Consider the following 17,265-nt stretch of genomic DNA (forward strand, 5'->3'; position numbering starts at 1 on the left):
GGGAGACACGCCCATTTCACAGACACGCAGACTCATGTGTGCAGGGGAAAGGACATGATTTCTGGGACCGGCTGTAAAATACCTCAATGAAGGACAAATGGGGTGGGGGGGGGGGCGGGGGCATAAACAAAGCAGACATGGCCCAAGGAGAGAAAGGCAAGTCCCTGGATTGTTTCCACGTTGTCAGCAGAAGCTAGAACCCAACGCTGACACAAAGCAAGCAGCTTTAAATATATTTTTTTATTGATTTCAGAGAGGCAGGGGGAAGGAGAGAGAGAGAGAAACATCAAGACAACAGAGAATCATTGATCGGCTGCCTCCTGATACCCCACACTGGGGATCAAGCCCACAACCTGGGCATGTGTCCTGACCAGAATCAAACCATGACCTCCTGGGTCATAGGTCAACACTCAATCACTGAGCCATATCCACCAAGCAAAACAAGCCACTTTAAAAAGGACTGAGATGCTGAAATTGATGTCGTGACTAACCTCGCCATAAATTCAAAATGATCCAATTTAAATAATCTCAACACCACCGTATGAAGGAGGCTGTCTTGCTTTAGAACTCGGCAAATATCATTTTGCTGATTTTCTTTTAAATAGATAATGATCCACTTCCTACCACAGGCAATTATGAGTAAGACTGAGTGTAAATTTCCTTAACACTAAATAGTGTGTGAGTTGTCATTTCTATGTGAGTCAAATTGCTTCTCCTATAAAAACTTAAATCTTTTTATTTTTAAGACAGATTTGCAACAGAGGACCCAGCAATAAAATTTTCAACACTCTTGTATTTCAGAAGCTCACCAATGTGAGAGTTTATCACATCAACTCTGCCTTTCAGCAATCCCCTGCCTTGCCTGTCTCCTTCCTATAGCTCCCGAGGAAATGTAATCCATTGCCCAGGGAAAGGCTGAGCCAAAGGACTGATCAAAAATCTCCATATACAGCCACAGAGAGAAGACCAAAATGACAGCGAGCCACCGAGAGCTGGCAAACGCACACGGCACATCTGTGCTGCTCTGTGGACTGTGCGGAAGCAGCGAGTGAAAACGCTCATTTCAAGAAATAGGTAGAAATACATTTCAGGTCCTGACAATCCAGTCCACCTTTTCCTCACAGGCTCAGGGCTTGAGCAGATTTCCTCTGAACTCTCGGAGAGAGGGCTGAAGTGGCCCAGGGCACCGCGGAGACAGGTGTGGAGGGATTCTGATTCCTTATCAGCACATCCAGCTGACACTTACCCTCTTCCTTTATTTGATCTCCCGCGCCTACCATCTTGTCTTCCCGAATCTCTTTCACAAACTGATGGCGAATGTCCCCTCCTGAGACGGAGGCTAAGGCAAAGGACCTCGGCTCTGGGAGGTGTGCTCATGTGCTTTATTTTTCAAAAGAAACATGTTTCGTGCGGTGATTGCAGGAGGGGACGGGAGAGGGGACAAGGGGGTAACTGGTGCTGGCTGGACGGAGACTAGCCTTGGGGTGAACACACCCACAGTGACAGGGGACGTGCTGTGGAATTGCGCCCTGAAACCCGTATAACTTTGTTAATCACTGTTATCCCAATAAATGCAATAAAAAGGGGGGAGAAACACGTTCCATTCACCTGATTCAAAAATTAGATCAAGAAACAAACTCTACTCAGTAAATGTAAACGAACACATGGCATTGTAGCTGCTCATAAGGTGGATCCCACATCACACGTATGTGCTGGACACCTGCCACATGCTGGGCACGGCGAGAGTCAGGGGTCTCGGCCCTGACAGGCTCACAGGCTGGGGGGAGGCAGTGGGGAAAACGCCCCAATTTATTTGTAATGTATTTACAAGTTAGGGGAGGTGGACCAGGAAGAGCGGAAGCCAACGAAGGGGAAAGAGTCCACTGAGGCTGCGCTTCCGCTGAGGGGCCGCCCTGAACTGGCATGAGTGGGACCCGAGGGTGACAGGCAGTGAGCGGGTGAGCGACAGGGAAGAACGCTCCAGAGAAGGGGGGCCGTCAGAAGACCGACAAATGGCCTCTCAGAACCTCAGGCAACCAGCCCAGGAAGGTAAAACGTTATAGAAACAGCTCCTGTGCGGCTGTCCGCAGGCTCCCAGACACCGTTCGGTTAAACACCACGTGGCCTCGGCGCTCTGGGAAACTAAGGACACCCGTGACCACAGCTGGGGCAAGGCTGTCCTGAGGGTAAAGCCTGGATTGAGATGCTGGTTAAACGCCCACCAGGGTGCCGAGCGAGAACGAGGACGGGCTGGGGGAGCGCCGTGCACGCCTGCGCTCCTCGCCTGGGAGGAGTCGGTGCTGAGCTCACAGCACGCCCGTGTGACACAGCATCACAGCCCACCCGTGTGACACAGCGTCACAGCCCGTCCACAGCGCCAGCCACCGGCAGGTGCTCGGCAGGCGGCTCTCGGAGGACACAGGGACAGAAATCAGAGGACAGAGAGCAGGCGAGGGCAGGTGGAGCACATCTGTCCTGGTGTCTGTCTGGGTGAGAACGAGGGTCTGGAAGACGGCCAGGTCCACGTGGCCACGTGTTTACCCTCAGCCCGCGGCGCCGCGTCCAACACAAGGCAAGAACGGAGACGTGCTAACGCCCTCCCGGGGGATGAGACACAGCCAGGGACAGACAGGGGCAGAATCACTCCCCAGCTCCATGAGCCCCAGTCACGGACGACATCCGAATAAGACACGTGTCAACCCCACAGGGAAGTGTTAGAAAACCAGGGCACAGGCACAGCCCGCAAAGCCACGGAAAGGCAGGGCCTATGTGGGCCCGATTCAGGAGGGACGCACTCGGCTACAGAGCAGGACAACGTTGGCCCTGGGCCTCCAGGGCTCCCCCCGGGGCCCTGAGGACAGAAGTCAGGGCAGCTCCATCCCAGTGGGCCTTCCCGGGCACAGGAGCTGGCATACCAGCCTCGGCAAGCCTGTCCTCATGCCCTTGCCAGTCCTTCAACCTATGACCCCTCCCACGTCCCCTCACTCCAAGGATCACCTGACAAGCCCCTCTGCCCGCCCTGTGGCTCATTCGGTCCCCCTGCGCTCTGCTAAGCCCAGAACCCTCCTTTTAAAGGATTTTGGGAAAATCTTTTGAAGTAATTTTGACCAAAAAAAAAAAAATTTTAGCTATCACGTGCTCTCAGCCAGGGATACGGCGAACTAGAGTCCACACAGCAGCCTGGCCGCCGCCTGTCTGTAAATAGAGCTCCGTGCCCTACACCTGTCGGCGCGGTGTCCGCGCCCTGCAGCAGCTGGGGAGCCACCACCGAGACCACGTGGCCCGCACGCCAAAGTATTGACCCTCGGGCCCTGCTCGCACGAGGCAAGGTTAAGGGAATCAAAGCAACGTTTTGGTCCCGGCCGGTACCTTTGCTGAAGTCCTGCGGGTCCAGCGACAGGCTGTAGCCCGGCAGCGTCTCCAGAAGCAGCTTGTAGCAGGCCCTCCAGCCGGGCTCGGCGATGCTGGGCGCCACGCACTGCATGGCGGCCACGCGCTTGAAGAAGGCGGACTTGCGCCGGAAGCCGATGAGCTCGTAGAGCTCGGAGAGGACGCTGTAGCGCTGGATCTTCTCCTCCTCGGACAGCTGGGGCACGGGGAGGAAGGGAGAGGCTTTGCAAGACACATAAAAACTTTTTCTTTAAAGCTTTTTCATAAAACAGCGACACGATGAAATGTGGAGCGGGAGCGGGTGCCCGCAAGGCGACAAGACAGCAGTGGAGTCAGTGGGTAGAAGCCCTGACCCTCTGAGGCCACTGACCTGGAGCCAACCCGTCCCTCTGCGGGAGAGGCCCAGGCTCCCAGGACAAAGACATCTGCTGCACAGCTCGTGCGCGCGTGCACACACATACACACACGCATACACACACGCACACACACATGCACGCACACACGCGTGCACACACACGCGGCGTCGGCTTCGAGCTCCTTCATTAGAAAAGGAACGTGGGTTCATCAGACCCTGGGATGTGGGCAGGACTCTCAGCAGATACAAAACTCAGCCCACACAGCGTGCAGAGCCAGGTGACCCGGCAATGGCTGTCGGCAACAGCAGCCTCACTGAGAGGAAGCCTTCCTGGCGCACAGTCTTCTAACCCCAGACCTAACCAGACTCTCCCAACCACCCTATGGTGTGACGACGTCTGTGTCTAAGCACGAACTCTATGCCAGCAAACATCACGTACTTATTGAATCATTGCAACAATCCCATGAGCTGGCCGAGGAAAATGAAGCTCAGAGAGGAATTAATCGTCTGTGCCAGCCACACCGCCAGGAAGTATCAGGCACGTCCTGAGTGGGTCCCCCCCACAGGCCCACATGCCCACTTCCAGGCCACACTGCGTGAGGAAGCCTTGCCCATCAACCCGTTCCCCAGAGAGTTCTGTGAGGACAGAGCCGAGTGTGGATCCCTGCCACCTGCTGCTCTCCTTCGGCCCAGCCCCGTCCTCTCCCCCCACCCCCACCCCGCCGCCCTCACCATGCCCACTGCCATGCCCTCGCGTGGGCCGCCATTAGCTCCCAGTGACCTCAGTGGTCTTCCTGCCAGCTTCCTCTACCTCCCTCCCTCCAGACACTTGCAGCTGCCAGAAAGGATTCCCAGGTCACAGTTCAGGACCCGTCACCCCCTCCCAGACACACCTAGAACATGGAACACAAGTGCCTTCCCTGGCAGGCCAGGCCACCGCAAGCCCACCCAGCCCGCCCTGTACCTCCAGGTCCCACCGTCTACTGTGAACATTTCCCACGTGCCAAGCAGTGTGCTAAGCCCTTCATACGCATTATTACATTATTACATTATTCAGAACTTGTAACATGCCAGGAAGAAGTGAATGCTGTCATTCCCCATATGCAGATTCGCAACAAGGAACACACTTGGTCAGGAACAAAACCTTGTGCATTTCAGAAAAACTGCAGACCCTCTATTTCATTACTGTAAATTCCCAGCAGGACTCATTAGTCTGCTGTTTGCTCATCTGGCAAGCAAACAGCCCGATGAGCCAACTAAAACCGAGTGTGGTGTGGGGACAACATTCACCCCACATCAGCACCCGCTTCCATGCTGGCCTCAGAAAGCCTGGTATCGGCCCTCTGGCGTGTCTCTGCTGCCCCCTAGTGCTCACCTCGAAGATCAAGCAAACAGAGCAGGAGCTGTTCCAAACAGCAGCAAATTCCCACATATTTTAAGTAACCAGCGCAGCGTTCCAGTCTGGTTGCCCTACCACGAAAATCCAAGTTAGCTAAATGTCTAAATCTTCCTAGACTAGGAATTTTGGGGTTTGGCATTAGCAACCCGTAAAAAAATGTCCTCATGATTTTGTCTGATTAAAAACACACCCAGATTCGACGGAGGCAGCACTGTGGAAGCTGCTGTGTAAAGAGGACTGACATCCAGACGGGGTAACAATGGCAACTGCATCACAAGTGACAAACGTCAGGTGAGAGGCACACAGACCGTTCAAGGTCGCAAAGCTGTCAGAGGCGAAGTTGCTTCTCCAAACAAAAATTAAAAACTTGGAAGGAGAGCGAGTCCTGGACTTTGGAAGTGAAATACTGTAACATAAAGCAGCAGCATGCCTGGCTGGTGTGGCTCAGTGATTGAGCACTGACCTATGAACCAGGACGTCAAGGTTCGATTCCTGTTCAGGGCACATGCCTGGGTTGCAGGCTCGATCCCTAGTAGGGGGCATGCAGGAAGCAGCCGATCAATGATTCTCTCTCATCATTGATGTTTCTATCTCTCTCCCTTCCTTTCTGAAATCAATAAAAAGATTTTTTTTAAATGATGCACAATAACCACACTCAGGATGGCGAGTTCTGACCCCCAAGTTTTCCCCACACCACCCTGAATCCCAGCAGCGTGGACGGATCAGTGATCACTAAGGAACAGGAAACTGCACTCACTTCCACCTCAAGGGAGGGGGAGGGTTTGTGAGGGGAAGGGGGGCCAAGACACCCACCTGTCGGAGGTTAATGTAGACGGCATTCTGGAGAAATTCGGAAGCCTCCATGCTCCGCTTCTGAATGGCCAGGACACGCACAGCTTTGACGCATGCTTCCAGCTCAATCACTCCCGCATTCTTGTACTGCAGGGAGAGAGGGCCCTCCGTCAGAAAAGAGGAAGGAAGATGGTCTGTCCCCCCACGGAGACTCGAGGACCTGCAGCAGCAGCACCGAGCATGTACCCCTCCCAAGGGGGCAGAATCTGTGCTTCAGAATGTCTATCCCTGAGGGGGACAAAAGGAGGGGACCTACGATGCCCATGTACTAATAAACATGTTTGCATCTGTTCAACTGACACAACCACAATAGCTGGATGTGTTACAAAACTTCAAAATGTTATCAATGGCTACTCTGCTACTCAAGTCATTTCCACCTCTCATCTCTAAGACACTTTTAGAATCCCTCTCTCACACCTGAGCTTTAAGGCAGCTGAGTTAATTCATGTGACTTTGTTGCAAAAATTCTAGCTCCCTGTATCAAATTCATGTGACTTTGTTGCAAAAATCCTAGCTCCCTGTCCTCTACTTAAAGGTTTCCGTCTTTCTGATCTGCTCTTTCCCGGTTACTTGATCCTGCTTCTTCAATCCTGGGGTGAAGGACAGATGGAGACGGAGAGAGAAAAGGCCCTGTGAGCTTCACTTCACATCTCCGTAAAAAGCACCCATGAAGCAGCCAAGGACTTCGCTACCACCTCAGTGACTAAAAACCAAGGCGGTGCTTCTCCCTCAGAAGGTGGGAGGCAGCCTGGCGTGCGTGTGTACAAATCAAATACAATCAAGTCCCGGAACTGCACAGGTATGTTTTATGTCGCTGTCAATTCCCGGGGATGGGCCAGCCCCCAGGGCAGCTCTAACCGGTGTCTGGGTGGCTCAGGGAAGTCCCAGCCTCTTGCGGCGGAGGAGGTGAGCAGGAAAGGAGAAAGAGGAAAATGAAGCAAACGAATAAAAACACAGCTGGGAACAGGCACGGCACTGATTTTCTTTTCCTAGTTACATCACACACACGAGGACCAAGGAGTCTTGCAGAAAACTGGGGTGAGGACGAAGAGACGAGGACCAGTTTTTTATGAGCAGTAGAGTGAGGCTGGCACTGCGGTTGGCTGTATGTGCGCAGTTTACCCTGGTTACAGAAACCCTGAAACGCCCATCCTGAGAGAGAACACGGGCTCAGTGCGGTCGTGTACGCTGACTAACGTCAGATGTGGGATGACCCTCGGGCTGTCAGACTCCAGAGTCCACTCTTTCCTCTCCAGGCTCCCCTGTGCCTGTGCAGCAAGCCTTTCCCACGGAGGTGACGTTTGCAGTTCTCATTGGCACAGGGCTCTGGGCAGCCACTAAGCTTTATTCAGACTCAGGGGCAAAGCGGATCCACCACAGGGCTTTGCCACTGAGGCGGGAGAGCGCGGCTCCTGCTCGTGTCAGAGCCGCCTGTTCTACCCGGAGTGCTTCGGGGGGCCGCAGTCCACAGGCAGCCACTACGGAGCTCAAAAACCTACACGCGCCACCCCCCTCTCTCCATCCGCCTCCCCAGCAGCAGGACTCAGCTCTGAGCACTTTGATCACTGGAGAGGAACCTGTGATGAGTGTAAATGCACAGGGAGACCTGCCGAGTTACGGAGAGCAAGAAGGAAGGCACTCAGCTCTGCCCGCTGTGAGACGGGGAGGAGGCTGGAGGCGCACGCCGGCGGAGACGCGCAGGCCACGCACCTTGCCGTAGTAGGAGATGGCCTCCTTGTACTTCTCGATGATGTCTTCGGGGCTCAGGCAGTTCTTGGCGCGTCCGATCTCAGCGCTGGTGTCGGGGTTTATGCCGTTGGTGGTGAGGGCACCTGCCACCGAGAGAAGGGGAAGAAAGAATCTTTTGCTTTTCAGTCTCGTTTCCTTGTGAGTCTGAAAGAGGGGCACACACAAGATAACACACATCGCCTGCTGAAATGTAAGGAATGAAATCATTTGAAAAGTCCGCATAGCTCATATGCTCCCTAGAATAGTCTCACCACCCAAGGATCGTATTAAATGTTAACTAGCTCACAATACGTTTTCCTCCCTGTTGAAATTTTTCTCAAAGAGCCTGAAATGCATTCTGTAGAAGCAGCACGCCTACACTAACTAGCGAGGTGGACTTGAACACCATGCGGCCAGCAAGCGTTACCTCCCGGCCTTAAGCTCTGACAGCCACGGGCCACTGTGTCCTGAGACGCAGATACGCTGTTTGAAAGCATTTCCAACTGTCCAGCACTCAGAAAAGAATGTAACTGATAAACACCAGACCTTCCTGTGGCTGCCACGCTCTGTGTCTAGCCAACCTCTGTGAACAAGCGGAACCCCCTAATCCCTGAGCCTCACACTCGCATGGGGGGGGCGGGTGTCCTCTACAGAACGTAACCAGCGACACACACACACACTGCCAGGAGACCAAGGGAGAGAGTCTGAGTTCCTGGAGCACTCAAACATCCATTCTCCAGAGCCACGTGTTTATCTCACGGACAAGCATCTCCCACAAGCCCTGTCTTCTTCAGGTCCACGGGGAGGCCGGCTCACGTGTGCTGTGGGTCGTTATCGCTCACAGCCCCTCACACTGCCCGCCACGCTCCTGCGAGCCCCCTCCGCCCTGCTCTCCTCCTGGCCCCGCCTTCTCGCCTGCCTGGTTAGTGTTCTGCACGCTGCCCCGCATGATGTGTGGAACAAGACAGAAGAATGAGTGGACAGATAAATGGGTAGACGGACAGAGAGATTCCAAGAGACAGAAAGAAAATGTCCTGTGTCAAATCCCCCTCCAGTCAGGGAAGAAAGAGCCACACGGAGAACTGGGAAGAGGCAGGTGGCTGGGGATTCTGCTTCCCGCAGATTTTGTGAAAATCACAGCAAGAGATGAGAGAGCAGAACTATAAATAATAAAAGAAAGGCGTGCTTGAAAAGATGTCGAACAGATATACTTCCTAAAGCAGCGGTCGCCAGCCGGTGATCCGCGGACACTGGTGGTCTGTGAGGCCCGAAAGCGTGACCACTGTTCTACAGAACAGACCCAAATCAGCGAGGCCACTGCACGGGCTGGGCGCCTGCAGACGGAGGCTCTGCATTACAGGCGACTGCACGCCACACAGCACAGCCGGTCTCTTGGCCTTCCCAGGAGCCAGAAGCGAGGGGAGGTGTCCACGCTCACAACCCCCAGGAGAGGAGCTCCCAGCATGCCCTGCCTGCAGGTGAGGAGTCAGGTCCAGGAGCGGAGTCTTCCTGCTGGCCCTCAGATGACGCGGGCTCGAGCTCTGGGGTTCACGTGTCTAACATATGTGTCCTGCCACAGTAACACTGAATAAACGGCAGGTCCCCTTGATCTATCTCATTTGCCTGAACAACTTCTATTGTTGAATTTTGCTGTTTTCCTTTGGAGAAAGGAAAGGGAAGATCATGGGGGTCAGAAGGAGGGGGTGCTTCATTCCTCATGTGGTACCTCATCTCATCCCAACAGCACACGATCAAGACGAATCACCTACAGCCTGGCCGGTGTGGCTCAGTGGTTGAGCATCGAGCCAGGAACCAAGAGGTCCCAAGTTTGATTCCCGGTCAGGGCATATACCTGGGTTGCATGCAGAAGGCAGCCAATGAGAAACATCGATGATTCTATCCCTCCCCTTCCTCTCTCTCTTTAAAAAAAAACACTTTTTTAAATAAGCATTTTAATGCCAAGATTTAAGTTTCTAAATACCATTCTCCAAGAAAATGAACTAGAACATCTTAGACAACTGTCTGGTTTCAGAGCTGGGACAGGGAAAGTACAAAATGAAACTAAATTCTTGACCCAGAAAAATGAGTAGAGCCAGCAAACACCAACAGCGCCCCCCTCACCTCCCAGCAACAGCAGGGCACACACTGTCCTCGGGCACGGAGCATTCTCCAGGATAGACCTCGTCATGGTTATAAAACCAATCCCAATAACCTTAAATGAACTGGAAAAGTCCTCAACAAAACACTAGCAAACTAAATCCAGCAACGAGGATTGTGCAACATGACCAAGCGGTATTCATCTCAAGAACGTCAGGTTGGGTTAAGAGGCCAAGATCAATTAATACGATACACCCTATCAGTAGACTGAAGGACACAGACTGCACTAGACACAGTGAGATTCTTAAATAGAATTCTAAAGTTAGAACATGGATGGAAAGCTACAAAAAGGCTCTGAAAAACAGGTATAGTTAGATAGCAATTTGCATTTACTGTGTGAAGGTACTGTGTGGGTGCCTTTTTTAAAAAAAGCAGCTTCCATACAATTCACACATTTAAAGCATACCATCCAGTGGTTTTTACTACGCTCGGAGCGGCACATCCATCCCCACCACCAACCTGAGGACATTTCCATCACCCCGACAAGAAGCCCTGTACCCACAGCAGTCACTCCCCCACCCGCTGCCGGGCCATGCAGCCTGTTCTGGACGTTCCGAATGGTTCTTTCACCAGCAACTCAGGTCTCCTGAAAGCAAAGCATGTTTTTCTTCCTCTACACGATCGACAGCCTGAGCAAGAGGTGATCACGGAACATGAGCCCTGGGAAAGGAGCCGACACGGTGTTAAAACAAAATAATCTGCAAACCTGAAGCGATTTCATGTCAGAATCAAGAGACACGATGAGATAGGATCGATGTCTGGGCCACAAAGCGTGTGTAAGCATGACTGTCTGATCCTAGTCCTCAAAGGCAGGCAGGGTCTCAGGTTTTTATTATTTACCCTTTGTCATTGTTTCGGATTAAGCCAGAAAACAATAGAGCTCATTATAAAATAATTAGGCACTGCAATAAAAGAGGTTAATCACAGGAGGTGTGAAGAGGGAAAAGGCAAACCGGACTCTGAAAAAAAAAAAAAAAGCACCATTTCTTTCGGTGCTAAGAGCACACACAGGAAACACAAATGCATGTTGCGAGGAGCATGGACCACAGGTCAGAGCACAGTCAATCCGTGAATCAACCGGACAGGCATGCCCGTGCATTCAAAGCGCCTGGCAGGCACACGTGCGGGCCATCCACACAGCCATGCGAGCGGGCGGGAGCTCCTCCACACACAGCATAGAGCAGTCGGGCCCCATCATCGGGGACCAAGCAACAATCAGGGTTGAACAGTTCTGATTTAAAGCGGCTTAAATCAGAATGCCCCACAGATCGCCCTGCAGACATTGTAACCGTTCATTCACCCACCGAGAAACAAGCGCTTAAAGAAAGGCAAACACAACCAAAAGAAACGAAGCACAGAGATGGAGTACCTGGGTCAATGAGAACTTCCTGTGCGCCTGGAAGAGAGAACAGAGGATGGCGTTTTATTGGGAAGACAAACTGCTTTCAAAGGTAATGACTACATCATCTTTCACAATTCACACAGCCTTCAAAAACCCGAGGTGCTTCTCTCACATCAGAAAAGCAATTCTGATTTACAAGCTCAGTGCCTTTTTGCTTTAGAAGTTTTTCCATGACTGCTGCACGAATTGTGGGGTGCCGCCTCACCTCTTTTCTCCCCACTGCCTAAGCTCATACACCCCAGTTATTCTCCAACAAGCATGAGAATTTGTTACTTCCACAAATAAGCCAAAGGACAAAGGAATATTGATTCATTTGTGCAAATGGGGGCGATGGTACCAGCAGGCTATATGGAACTTACCACATGCTACATGAAATCTTACACACATACTCATACTCACACTCACACTCACACACTCACACTCACACACTCACACTGACACACACTCACACACAAATTCACACACAGAGTTACTGCACACTTCAAACTAAGGATTTCCTACTTTTAGACAGTAACTTTGCAGTTAGTTTAAAATACAAAATAGTTAATTCTCTTTTTGGAAGCAGCTTTGAAAGCCTTGATCACCTGGTCAATTGTCCAGTGTCCATGAACTCCATCCGCCTTCCTGTGGAACATAGCTTCCCATGATGACAGAACACGCCCTAAGAATCATGCTTGCCATCAGCCAGGATCATTTGTAACCACACTCACAGGACTGAAAAAGCTATGTCCCAACAGCACGTTCCTACTGAAGCTGCGTATGTATTCAAGTGTCTATGCAGAGCAAGGCCCAGGGCACGGTCCTCTGGGAGAGCTAGTTGCTGCACTGCAACCTCCATTTCCACACACAGACTAGAGAGCCCTACTCCCGACGCCCGGGCTGTAATACAGTAAAGACAGGTGTCTTCTGTGGCACAGCCGTGCGCCCAGACAGAGCGTGACCACCGCCATGGGTGCCCACCCTCAGGAAGGGCCCAGTGCTGGGCGCCTCCAAGCCTGAGTGTGACAGGGCAGGTCCTCTCGCCAGAAGGCCTCTGCTGGACGCTGGGGAACCTGTCTAGTGCCGGGACACAGTATCAAGATTCCCATTTTCCTGTATCCCTAACGTTCATGGATAAGGTAGCTTCATCAGTAATAAAAGTCCCATCTATCCCCAACTGCCTACTCTTTTGTCTCACCTCTCAAATGGCTGGTGGATAAAGTAGGAATGCCAATATTGGGGGCCCTTGACTCCCACCATACTCTAATCTACACTAATAAAAGAGAAACATGGTAATTAGCATACGACCGCTACCCTTTTCATTGGCTAATCAGTGAATATATGCAAATTAACTGTTAGCCAAGATGGCGGCTGGCAGCCAGGCAGCTGGAAGCAAACATGAGGCTTGCTTGCTGCAGTGAAGGAGGACTCCAACGTTCCCCGCCTGTGCTGCCAGCCTCTGAGCTGGCAGTTTGAAACTTTGTAGCAAATATAGAAGCTAAACAAAACCGCAGGGATCTCAGAGCTGGAGTTATACATTGTTTCGATTATAGAACGCAAACAAACCAGCAGCAGAAGCCTCAGAGCTAGAGCCAGAGCTAAAGCTGGCCCAGAATAAAAAAAAAAAAAAAGAGCCAAAACCGGTTTGGCTCAGTGGATAGAGCGTCGGCCTGCGGACTGAAGGGTCCCGGGTTCGATTCCGGTCAAGGGCATGTACCTGGGTTGCAGGCACATCCCCAGTAGGAGATGTGCAGGAGGCAGCTGATCGATGTTTCTCTCTCATCGATGTTTCTAACTCTCTATCTCTCTCCCTTCCTCTCTGTAAAAAAATCAATAAAATATATTTAAAAAAAAAAAAAAAAGAAAAAAAAAAAAGAAAAAAAGGAGCGGTTGGGAGCTTCAGTCAATCGCCAGCCTTAAGGCAGCCCTCAGCCCCTCACCCAGACTGGCCAGGCACCCCAGTGGGGACCCCCACCCTGATCCAGGACACCCTTCAGGGCAAACCAGCCGGCCCCCAGGCCTCTATCCTATATAGTAAAAGGGTAATATGCCTCCCAGCACCAGGATCAGCGGAGCAGCGAGGCCTCCTGGCACTGGATCAGCGTGACAGGGGGCAGTGCCCAAACCCCCTGATCGCCTTGCTGCTCTGTGTGTGACAGGGTGCAGTGTCCCAACCCCCTGATCAGCCCTGCTCTGTGTGTGACAGGGTGTGGTGCCCCAACCCCCCCTCCCCCCAATAGGCCCTGTCTGTGTGTGACAGGGTGCGGCACCCCACCCCCCATCCCCCCAGGCCCTGCTCTGTGTGTGACAGGGTAGAGCCATAACCTCCCCATTGGCCCTGCCCTGAGTGTGACAGTGGCGGTGCCCCAACCCCCTGATTGGCCCTGCTCTGTGGGTGATAGAGGGCAGCGCCCCAACCCCCCCCCCCCCCCCCCCTGAACGGGCTCTGCTCTGTGTGTGATGTGGTAGAGCCATAACCTCCCCATTGGCCCTGCCCTGAGTGTGACAGTGGCCGCGCCCCAACCCCCTGATAGGTCCTGCTCTGTGGGTGATAGAGGGCGGCTCCCCAACCCCCTGATCCGCCCTGCTCTGTGTGTGACAGGGGGCGGTGCCCTAACCCCCCTATCGGCCCTACTCTGTGAGTGACAGGAGGGAGCTCCTCAACCCCCTGATTGGCCCTGCTCTGTGCGTGACAGGGGGTGGTGCCGCAACCTCCCCATCGACCGTGCCTTGAGTGTGACAGGGGGCAGTGCCCCAACCCCCCAATCAGCCCCACCCTGAGCGTGACTGAGGGTGGCATCCCAACCTCCCAATCCGCCCTGCTCTGTGCATGACAGGGGGCAGCGCCCCAACTCCCCAATCAGCCCTGCTCTGAGCCCGACCAGGGGCTGCACCTAGGGATTGGGTGTGCCCTCTGCCACCCGGGAGCAGGCCTAAGCCAGCAGGTCGTTATCTCCTGAGGGGTCCCAGACTGCAAGAGGGCACAGGCCGGGCTGGGGGACCCCCCCTTCCCCCCCAAGTGCACAAATTTTTGTGCACCGGGCCTCTAGTTAACAAATAATTCTGTATTTGTGACTGTCACATCTCTGCGGCTGCTGCTACACTGTGAGAGCAGGAACTACGGACCCTCCCAAGTATTTCATTCATTTCTTAAGTGGATCTTTGTTCATAAAACCATCTTTTCCTATTTAATTCCTTCGTTGTTGACAAAGACTGTAAAATGATGGCTCCATACAAAATAATAGCTAGAGTTTATTCCTCTTTTATGAGATAACCACTGGGCTAAACACTTCACATCATTTCTCTCTGAATCTCACAGTTCTACAAAGCAGGTAGGAGCACCCCTGGTCCACGGATGGGGAGAAGACTCAGAGAGAACTGCCTCATTTACCCCCTGGCGTGGCTCAGGGGTTGAGCATCAACCTATGAACCAGGAAGTCATGGTTTGATTCCCAGTCAGGGCACAGGCCCGGGTTGCAGGCCCAATCCCCAGTAGGGGGTGTGCAGAAAGCAGCTAATCCATGATTCTCTCTCATCATTGATTTTTCTATCCCTCTCTCCCTCTCCCTTCCCCTCTCTGAAATGAAATTTTTTAAAAAACATATTAAAAAAAGAACTGCCTCATTTGAATGGCTCACAGTGTCATGTGTTCAAACCCAAGTCAATCAACCAGGCTGCCCAGGTACAAATCACCTCCCTCATTCACCTGCACAGCGGGCCCTGTGTCCCCCGACTCGGACCGGGCTTTCTTCTGAGAGGTGCTCCTGAGACTGTTTCTATCTCTTCTCTGACATCACGGTTTCTAATTTTGGAAGAAAGGCCCAATATGGCCATTGTTCACAGCTGTCTAAAACTTCACGCTGAGGTGGCAGAATAAAAATAAGCTATAACTAGAACAATTGCTCCAGGTATCCAGACCCTGAGCTATTCTGAAGCAGTAAACACAGAAATCAAGTAAAAGGGACATGGTGAAGTCTTCTTTGACAAACACGGAAACTAAGGCTTTAAAAGGTGCAACAGCGCCACCTATGGCCAAAAGCGGTCTCCCAGGTTGCAGGAGAAGGGAAATGATGGGGAAGGTTTTTAAAAACAGGATGTTCAGACCTAGCGGGTTTCGCTCAGTGGATAGAGCTTCATGCCGGGGTTGCAGGCTCGATCCCCAGTGTGGAGTGTGCAGGAGGTAGCTGATCAATGAGTCTCTCTCATCACTGATGTTTCTATCTCTCTCTCCCTCTCCCTTCCTCTCTGAAATCAATAAAAATATACTTATTTAAAAAAAAATAAAAACAGGATGTTCAGGGCCGGTAAATGCTTAGCTAGCACCTGCTGAATTCTGCTTCAGAGAAGGAAATGTTATTGGGTACTTAATCTATAATCTTTAACACGACCGAGTACAAACCAAAGACACAGGCTCAGGGGAAGTGATAGTAGAGCAGAAACACGTTATTTTACAGATTAGGGCCCTGAGACCAGGGAACCTGTCCTTCCAGCAGTCAGAAGCGCAGCTGCCCCTATCCTTACATCCTGCACACCACCAGAGCCAACAGCTCCGTGTAACTCTGTGCATGAGAGCCACGTCTGCATTTTTCCAGCAGTAGGGAGTCCAAGTGTCTAGCAAAATACTTTCCAAAAGGCAGGTGACTAGGAAGCAGACAATTTTGTGAAATTTTGTAAAAAAATGTGAAAACGTTTACTTACAAAGGAAAACAGCATGGGCTCCCCTTTCATTCCCGCTCTGTAGCCAAAGTGATAGGTGACTCAATTTTTTTTTAACCAATTAAAGGTACAGAAACAAATCAAAATTTCTTCAACTGCAAAGGAGATAAGCTTATTTCCTGAATATCAATGTTTCTAAATTAATGACTATGGTCATGTAAAGGTTTCAGTGGATGATTACATGGCCATATGAATTCTGAGTTGTCAAAATATACCTTCTTACAAATAATCTTTAAATTATTCAGCTTAAGGAAAGTTAGCCAGTCCCTACATTGCTGGAATGACACGGATTTAATTAAACCTTCTTACTGCACTAAAAAAATAATAATAATGGAACTGAGCCCTGGCCGAGTGGCTCAGTTGGTTGGAGCGTCGTCCAGAACACCAAAAGGCTGCGGGTTTGATTCCTGGTCAGAGCTCATACCTTGGTTGCAATTCAATTCCCAGTGGGGGCAACAAGGGAGGCAACCAATCGATGTCTCTCCCTCTCTCTCTCTCTCTCTCTCCCCCTCTCCCCCTTCCTATCTCTCTAAAAATCAGTAAACATATCCTCAGGTGAGGATTTTAAAAAAATGAATGAGTTTAAGGGGGGGAAAAAACAAGTATTAGTCATTAGCAATGGTTGGATTTTCAAAATCCACTTCTTTTTTGCACTATAATCATTTTAATGTTGTTTTTAGTGCATACGCAGTTACAATTTGAAACACTGACATTGGTCACTAGCTGAGAATAAAACATTTGTGGAAATAAATGTGCAATCTTAGTCTCTGCCATTCTGTCTTACATCCATCCTCGCGGCTGTCTCCTGTCCTTCATGAACTCACGGAAGCTCAGACAACCGGTCCCTGGGAGGCTGATGGGGGGACAAGTAAGAAAGCTCCCTGGTCATCATACCAACCAGGGTTCAGGTCCCAAGTCGGCCCCTCGCCCGCTGCATGATTTGGGTCAAATCACCTCATCTCTTTACACCTCAATCCCTCACCTGCCAGTGGAAATATGATACCTGCCCTCCAACGCCTGCTGGGAAGTAAAACGTACAGAGAGCAGTCAGCACAGGGCCAAGGAAGGTGCTGGGGAAGTTTATAGCTATTTGACCATTATGATGATGATTACTGTTCATAAATGAAGGACAAAAAAGTAGAAATGACCATTAAGGAGAAACAGTTACTTGTCAATAGCCATTTCCTTCCTTTTGGATGGATTACAGATGTCCTGTTGATTTTTTTTTTTTTTTAATAAACCAAGTTGTGTCCATTAATTATAGACTTGTGGGTTCATATATAAATC

General features: G+C 51.3%; 1 protein-coding gene across 3 annotated transcripts in view; it reads right to left on the bottom strand.

Annotated features, from left to right (window-relative positions):
- TRAPPC9 (trafficking protein particle complex subunit 9) overlaps nucleotides 1-17,265 on the bottom strand; it is a 162,836-nt gene that overhangs the window by 129,169 nt on the left and 16,402 nt on the right. For 2 of the 3 annotated variants that reach the window (XM_070392421.1, XM_070392422.1), the window contains 4 exons: nucleotides 11,251-11,277; nucleotides 7,707-7,828; nucleotides 5,958-6,083; nucleotides 3,370-3,586 (listed from right to left, as the gene is read on the bottom strand). In XM_070392421.1, coding sequence (XP_070248522.1) covers nucleotides 3,370-3,586; nucleotides 5,958-6,083; nucleotides 7,707-7,828; nucleotides 11,251-11,277 — 492 coding nt within the window. The remainder of the gene's footprint in view (nucleotides 1-3,369; nucleotides 3,587-5,957; nucleotides 6,084-7,706; nucleotides 7,829-11,250; nucleotides 11,278-17,265) is intronic. The other variant, XM_070392420.1, reaches the window with a different exon arrangement.

This window comes from Myotis yumanensis, unplaced genomic scaffold, assembly GCF_028538775.1.
Source record: "Myotis yumanensis isolate MYYU_CA2020_CCGP unplaced genomic scaffold, mMyoYum1.0.hap1 SCAF_15, whole genome shotgun sequence".
Taxonomy (NCBI): domain Eukaryota; kingdom Metazoa; phylum Chordata; class Mammalia; order Chiroptera; family Vespertilionidae; genus Myotis; species Myotis yumanensis.